We start from the raw sequence: 8,175 nt of genomic DNA, 5'->3' as shown, positions 1-8,175 counted from the left end.
TTTGATGACTAGATATATAAAACTGTTATAAGAATGCTGCGAAATCCAAAGATGTGATTGTCAAAGATCTGAACATTTGATAGACGTAAATTAAGAACTGTTAAAAAAAAAGTGAAAGGTAATGGGATGTTGAAGGTTGTTATCAGCTGACGAATGCTTGGTAAATGGGGTTGAGGAACAAGAGCGGAGGTTTGCTAGATAAAATGAAGACAGGCAAAAGTTTCGAAGAAATTAATAAAGAAATAACGTAGGGCAAACAAGAGAAAGATCTCGGCAATCGAAATAGTCGTTGGCTACCGTCCGAAACCTACCTGTGATGGAAAGAAAATCTTGAATTTATCCTCACATATGAAGAAAAAATTTGGGATTATCTCTGTCAGTGGGTGAGTAATACAGGTTCAAAATCAAACCGAGTGATTAGAATTGCCTACATGAAGAAGGTCCCAGCTCGTTCTTTTTTTAACTCAAAACAACGCAATATGCTAATTATGTATTTTTGTTAGGGCGCCAAATGCAAGAATTAATTATTTTTGAAAAACAACTTCGGCCTTTAAATTTGAATGCAGCTTGAACCTGATGCCAGTAGTAGTAGTAGTTTTGAGGGGAGGCGACCGACAGCTAAGGTCATTTCGCCATAGGGGATGGACAGGAAAGGATGAAGGGTGGAGAGAAACCCGGCGTCGGCATTAGCCTACTCTTTACGAAAGGCGCCAAGGGGTCCGCAGTTTAACGTCCCATCCGACGGACGGCGTACTCCCTCAAAGTGCCCTCCACAAAGCACCTCAAGTAGGGATCGAGATACCTCTGAAAAATATTCAACACCGCCGGGATTTGAACCCGCGCCCTCAGGGTGGGAAGCCAGTACGTTAGCCCCCGCACCATCTCGATCCCCCTGATGCCAGCATCAAACTTATTACATGCTGACTTTGGATGGCCACTCTTTCGGTTTGAATTCTTGATGGTGTTGCTTTGGTCCTTTGTGAATGGAAAACATTTGAGCTATCCTTCAGTGCACTTGGAAATAAAAATAAGTTTCGTCAGCGAGTATTCCCTCATTCCTTCAACAGAAAGAGGACGGCCGACAGGGCGGGCAATTCAGCTGCATCAGTCGCAGGGGACAGAATGGGTCAGGATAAATTATGAATTTAAGTTTTTTGACGTATTCCTGAAACTTAAATGAACCGGAAGAACTCTACATCTACATCTAATTAATACCCCGCAAGCCGCCGCAAGGGCGTGTGGCGGGGAATCTCTAAAGGATGAACTTAAAATCACTTCGCTTAATTCATTGTGCTTGGAGATTTAATTGGTTTCACTTAATTGCGATCTCAGAACTGGAAAAGATGCGTAACAGCCATGATCAGAAACCATTAAGTTAGTTGAAGACACACATGAAATATAGTAACCCTGTTACCAAATGCCAATGTTTCCTTTATCAACATTACATTAAAATATACTCACTCAAATGCTTTTACTCTATGTGCATCATTTACGCAATCTTTAGCTTTCCGTTTGTTTGGACTCGATAGCTCAGCTCAAGGGTTGTCCGGGATAATATGGGGAACATCCTAACATCCTCAAGAACAAAGGCGAACCGATGCGATACCCCACTGTTCTTCTCGTTTTGAAAGCGAGATGAGTCCCGCTCTTGTTTGCAGTCTTTTGAGGAAAATGTCGAGGTTGCACACATCGCAAATGCAATTCCGCGACGGAGATGATGGCGCAATCGACGCCTCACCGAGGCGGTGCCTTCCTGGAGGCGCCAGTCAGGTACTCCGCGACAATCCCACCTCGGAAAGTCAGAGGACCACGTGACGTGACGGCGATATTTCTCTTCTAATTGGCGCTGTTCCCCCTTCCGCTCCTATTTAACGGAGGGCCCGCATCCCTAGGTGCTCGTATACATGGTCAAGTCTCCGATCGATTCAGTTCCTTCGGTTTCTCTTCAGCGGTGAATGGCACTCGAGATGGCTTCCGCCCGTCTAATCCTTCTGTTCCTGCTGGTGGCCCTGTTCAGGGCCGGGCCCTCCAAGGCCCAGGGTCTCGGCGATTTCCCTCCGATGCAGCCCAGGCAGCCGCATGATTTGATCCTTTGCGACAATAAGGTGAGGGAATGGAAACCGCTTTGCTTGCTCCAGAACGGCGCGGGGGAATTACGCCCAAGAGTTATGGCGATACAATGCACTGATTTCAGAGTGTAAAAATCAGTCGCCTTTACCGGAATTCGAACCCGGATCTCGCGATATCCGCCCGAGTGCTTTAGCCAGTTAAGCTATCGAGGCGTCCTCTGACACTCCAAGATTTAGGGGGCTCTTAAAGGAACGAGATGTTGTAACGAAATACCGCACATACGTACTATGTCACAGGCATTCGTAGTCGTGCGCGATGATCCACGAGGTTAAAGCCAACTTTTAAACGCTAGAGGTGCATTACCCTTGACAAATTTTAAGAAACTTCGGCAGATGTAACGTGACAGTAACTTTTAACAGATTCATCCGTAATATGCGCATTGCAATGCAACAATTTCGGAGTGTTCGTTGCGCTGTGATGCATATTAAGCGGATGACTCCGTTTGAAGATATTGTCACGACATCTCTCGCCAGTTCTTGAAATTTTTCTCTACAAAAACATTTACAAATCCCGCATTTTATTTTTTGTTTATTTAATTAAAAGTCTTCCCTACAGTTTCAATTTAAAGATATGGCAGCGGCCCCAATAAAAAATTCGAAAACAAATGAGATTCTAGAAGGCATTATTAAAGTCCATGCATTTATGAGCAAAATCAATTGAAAGCCTTATTACATTCATTTTTTTTCCCGGGCAAGTCTCTGGGCGCCTGCAGCTCCACCCAAGCTTAAGTGATTTTTCGGGTACCAGATCTTCCTGGGAAACCATAACCGGCACAGGGAAAGGAACTGCCCCCCCCCCTACCCTGATGTGTGAATTTTCATACGCCGCATAGGGCTTAGTACTGGGCGAACTCTACCATCACCTACCAAACCGAGCTTCGGGTTGATTACTCGGATTACTTCGGGTCGGTTCCTCTTTGTCTCCGTGTTTAAAAATAGGTGGTACGTCAGCTGTTTTCCAATCTCCGGGAACCTTGTGATCTACCAGCGACTTCTTAAATATGATTCCTAGATAAGGCGCAATTTCCGAAGCTAGATCCTCTAATACACGACCGGGTATTTCATCGGGCCCGGAGGATTTATTAGGCTTAATATTTTTCAGCTAACGTTCTCTAACATTATATGAGATTTCAATGTTGGCATCGGTTGACCGGCACGATTTGGTAAACTATCGGGGGTATTCTATGAGATATTAGTGAAGACGCTTTGAAAGAAGGAATTTAATAATATACAGGGTTCGTCCGGAAAATAAGTGTACTGAGCTCAGGAAAACAAATTTATTACACTTTTACATATCTTAAGCTAATATTCCTCAAAATAGGACCCTTGTGAGTCGATACACTTGTTCCAGCGGCGTTCCCATTCCTGGAACGCTCCCGCGAAGGCATCATCGGGAACCTCTCGAAGACTCGTCGTCGACCTCTTCTCTGCCCTCCACGAACATCTTGTGCCACCGAAAGATCATGTTTCTGGACATGGCTGACTCCCCGTAAGCTTGGTTAATCATACCGACAGTTTCGGTAGACGATTTCCCAAGCTTTACCGCAAATTTGATGGAATAACGCTGCTCCAAAAACTTCGGCATCGCGTTCCGTGACGTGGGTCGAAGCGTGGAGGTTCGCGTTAACAGAGCTCCTCACTACACCACAGCTCAGAGCCGACTGTCTTTTTCAGCGTCGCTTGCCAACATACCCCCCTCCAAACGCAGCCCGTCAGAGCGGTGCTGGGCGCGCCTGGAGCGGCGGGAAAAAATCAGTAGTCAGTACACTTATTTTCCGGACGAACCCTGTAGCTTAATTTAATAATGACGCACCCGCGCGCACGTTCTAATGTCACGTTTCCCTCTTCGTTTTCCCCAGCCAGGAGACTTGCTGCTGACGAGGACCCAGGTTAAGCAGAAGGGACAGTTTCTGTCTTACTTGGACATGGACTTCATGTACCCGCCAGTGGCCGGATACGAGTTCACCGAGGTCATACATTGCATCAGAGTCATGGACAAGGTGAGCGTGTGGTCTCCGAACATGGGGTTCGCCTTTTGACCTGTCAAGGAAGGTCATGGCAGTAATCATTCTACAAATGCATCTTCCCGTGAAAACCACCGCGAGGGTGTGTGGCAGGCGATGTTAATTCACCAGCCAATTAGGGCAATTGGCAGTGGTACACCCTCCGGCTCCTACGCTGGTTACCCGGTTCCGGAGGGGACAAGTGGAACAAGACTCCATACTTCCCATCCCTCCCTCCTATCCCGCATCCCTTCCAATCCTGCCCCCCCCCTTTCCGACCGTCACCTCTATATTGCCATGGACACTGACTGACATACCGTATAAGGTGTCGGCCGTATCAATTGCTCTTACCATCTTTATTAGTTTGGCAATTATGACTACCGGCATCTAAATGCTCTGTAAACTTTTATGCAATATGAAGATTGAACTAAACGGTCTCTGAAATAACTTAAGATTTTGCGTACCGTGCATACGTAACTGTGGCACTTTGCAGAAAGGTGTACTTAAATCCATCCCAATCCTTGCTCAGCGAAGCATCTTCCTCTAGTCGTGAAGAAACCATCCAACGAACTACTATTCATACAGGAATCGTAAGTTTTCCTAGAGCTAAACCTGTTTCACAGTCCTGGCTGGCCTTTAAAGTCTATCACGACTTAAATTAGTTTTGTCAGTGTTATACTTGCGATATTTAATTTTAGTAAAGGTGATTCTTGGTTTGTATTATTATTATTTTAACTGCTTCCGGTGCTTAATCGAACTTCTTTATTCTTTTCCTGCATTTCATTTTCTTATGACAAATTTGAAAATGACTGTTTATGCGAAGGAAAGTTCAGAAAAAGGTCACCTAGCGCTATTGAAAATACTGGAATTAATTATTATCTGAAGAACATTATTTTATCTTTCATCTTAATCCTCACCAACATTTAAACACTTCCTACTACCATCCCTTCATCAATTTCATACCAATATGTATACACTTATCCCGTCACTTTGCTTCCCCAAAAACTTGCTTCATAAAAGTGTTTCTGTTGTCGTCGTTATCCGCACGTTCAAAATCGCCGCCATCCACGAAATGTTTGCCATTAAGCTAAGTTTTCAGCGGACCAAATAGATGGATGATCAATCGTGAGACTAAGAGAGGTGTCCAAGAGGTTGTCACCAATCAATCACGCCATCAATTCTCCCCCGGGTTGACCGAGCCGTGCCTCTAAAGGGTCTACTGAGCCAACGTGCCCTCCTTGTCTGCAATTATCATTGTTGACTTGACTGAGAATAAGCAACTGAGAGTTGGACTCTGGGTAGTTTGTTACTCTCCGTCATCCTAATGTATTGTATAGGTAACTGTAGTTTAGTTCAAGTCAGTAAGAATACATGCACGCGTTCTTGTCGGGCAATTCTTTCTGAGGGGCCTCTCTTTGTCGACAGGTGAGTGACAACAATGGCGGATACGCGACCATCAAGAGCGGCGGACTGAACCAGAACGCTGTGACCATCAACCTCCGCTCGCAGCTGGGCAAGGGCATCGAGTTCATCATTGAGATCTACGGCCAGGACCCGACGGCGTCAGCCGCGACCACCAGCGGACCCTGAAGGCCCCACAAGGGAAAAGAAAGGAAGACGGCATCACGAACGGCTTATTTCACACATTCTTTGTATCCGTTGCAATTAAAAAAAGGAATTGCATACAGTATCTATGTATTTTTAGAGTTGGATGGAGATTCCTTTCATCACAGGTTATCCACATATTCAAAGATAGGGTTCGGACGTCGCCTAGCAACTTACGAGGTGTTCAGAAAAAAACTGGTATTTTTAAATTTCACGGGGTTGGAGAGAACGATTGTCAAAATGTTTTTATCATGTTGGTATACATGCCCCTAAATTATGATAAAATTTTCAGCTTTATTCATTGTTTACTTTGTCTATGACTGCCGCTAAGGTTAGACGTGTTTTTTATCAGCTCGGCGATTTGCGTTTGCTAAAAAAATATGGATCAAAGAATTTGTATCAAATTTTACGTATAAAATTGAATAAAATGTAACAAAGTGTGTGATATGTTAACATAGGCCAAAATAGTGAGTCTGCTTTGAGTAAAACAAGAGTTTACGAGAGGCGTTTTCCACAAGATGGCCAGGAAGACGTTGAAGATGAGGAACGCCCCAGCACATCAACAACCGATGAAAACGTGAAAGAAAAAGTGAGAGAAATGGATACGAAATGGATCGCCGAATCACAATCAGAGAATTCTCTGATGATGTTGGTACGTATGTTGATTGGATCATGCCATGAAATGTTGAATAATCGAATGTTTTGGGTATGACAAGTGTGACAGCAAGATTTTTTCCAAAATTGTTGAATTTTGAACAGCGGCGAATGGAAGTTGCTCAATTGAGTCACTAAATGAAGTTAACGACGATGCAGAATCACTGAAACGTATTATAACAGGTGAGGAAACATGGGTTCATGGATATGACGTCGAAACTAACGCTTGATATAAATTATTCGATCCATTTCTTTTGACAAACGGAAATCGCCGAGCTCATAAAAACACGTCTAACTTAAACGCGGCTGCCAAAGACGAAGTAAACAATGAATACAGCTGAAAATTGAACCACACTTTAGAGACATGTATATCAACGTAATTAAAAATATTTTGGCGACTGTACTCTCCAAACCCGTGAACTTTGAAAATTCCCGTTATTTTCTGAACACCCCTAGTAAACGTTTTCTGTTTACTCAGTTGTGTACTACCTCCAAGTTATGCTAAACTTTGGTTTCACCGAAATTATTTTTTCGTCAATTCCTCATTTCTTAGTCATAGTGTCAAATAAAAACCTCTTCTCTTCATTCTTCCCTTTACATACGTATCTAGCCTTCCCGACAAGGAGTTCTCAACTCCATTTAGAATTAAGGTGGATCATCCCACCCAATTGGAATATTGAAGTTACATTTTCCCGTGTGCCGCTCTGCCTGCAGATCTTTGGTTGCTAAGTTTATCTGGCCAGATCTCTCAAATTGAAATCCACCATGCGCACTCCGAGATTCAAAAGAACGTAAGACCGACGCGCGAAATGGATATAGTTCGATTATTTAACTTCATCTCTCTTCTTACATCGTTCCCTAATGGAATTTAAGTTCAACGGTTGAAAAAATTCATTCAGGAAAACTACCGCCACTTCAACATTTTTCGGGAGAAATCTGTATCTGTAATCTATCATTCATCTGTATTTTATTTTAAGTCGTGTGAATTGATTTTAGTCGTAATGATGAGCGTAATAATATATTTACAGGTATGATTACATCGAAGTACCGCGCAATTCATCAAAACTTGGTCGTCACATAGCGATAAACTTCCTACTGATCATCGTAAAAACCCTTTTCGGGCGTAGATTATATCAAGTTAATGAGAAAGTTGCGTTTGAATGATGAAACCTTCATTCCAACGAATCGCACGTGATCGAAGCTACCCCGAAGGAAATTAATTTGATGAAGGAGTTTTCACACAGTGCAGAACGTAAAAGTATGAATACACGTACAATTATGGTGGATGAGGAAAGAACTATGTATAGTCGAACAGAGCAGAGTGAAAGAAATAACCAAGAGAGAGTGAGTAATTGTTTATGAATGATTGCTACTCTCTTCTCGAAAGAGTCTCCCTCGAAAGGGAACGGCCTGATGGACATTTACGACGTGCATGCATGAAAACATAAAACAGAATTTCGCAGTTTTACGATAAATTTGAATGGACATATATACTCATATTTCTTCCATTATTCCATTACTGTGTTCCATTATTTCTTCCTCCATTTACAAAGACGTTCCCTATTTCTTCCGACGAGGGTGGAGAAACTGCGGCTATTGGGCTGTCGATCGTACACTTATCGTATACCTCCGTAACTTGGCAATTTGTTTGCTACGACTGCAATCATCATTCCAGAAAACACAACAACAACGATGAGACAGCGTTTCTTATGCAGACAAATTCTCCCTAATGGAAGGAAAATAAACAAAGAAAAAAGTACCAAATTTATATGGAAAATATGAAG

At 43.1% G+C, this 8,175-nt stretch overlaps 1 protein-coding gene across 1 annotated transcript; it reads left to right on the top strand.

Annotated features, from left to right (window-relative positions):
• Positions 1–1,922: 1,922 nt before the first annotated feature.
• LOC139696812 (probable salivary secreted peptide) lies at positions 1,923–5,745 on the top strand. Its single transcript, XM_071595677.1, has 3 exons — positions 1,923–2,105; positions 3,989–4,129; positions 5,558–5,745. Exons 1-3 carry the CDS (start codon positions 1,956–1,958, stop codon positions 5,720–5,722), a joined length of 456 nt encoding a protein of 151 aa, XP_071451778.1. The 5' UTR covers positions 1,923–1,955; the 3' UTR covers positions 5,723–5,745.
• Positions 5,746–8,175: the final 2,430 nt, after the last annotated feature.

Source organism: Hetaerina americana, unplaced genomic scaffold (assembly GCF_022747635.1).
Source record: "Hetaerina americana unplaced genomic scaffold, ioHetAmer1.1.p SCAF_7, whole genome shotgun sequence".
NCBI lineage: Eukaryota > Metazoa > Arthropoda > Insecta > Odonata > Calopterygidae > Hetaerina > Hetaerina americana.
This window is presented reverse-complemented; position numbering and strand designations above follow the sequence as displayed.

Bases quoted from the DNA above. Each gene is read 5' to 3' on its own strand.
- LOC139696812 (XM_071595677.1), top strand. From the start codon at position 1,956: ATGGCACTCGAGATGGCTTCCGCCCGTCTAATCCTTCTGTTCCTGCTG. The intron at 2,106-3,988 runs GTGAGGGAATGG...CGTTTTCCCCAG, and splicing joins TGATCCTTTGCGACAATAAG to CCAGGAGACTTGCTGCTGAC. The intron at 4,130-5,557 runs GTGAGCGTGTGG...CTTTGTCGACAG, and splicing joins GCATCAGAGTCATGGACAAG to GTGAGTGACAACAATGGCGG.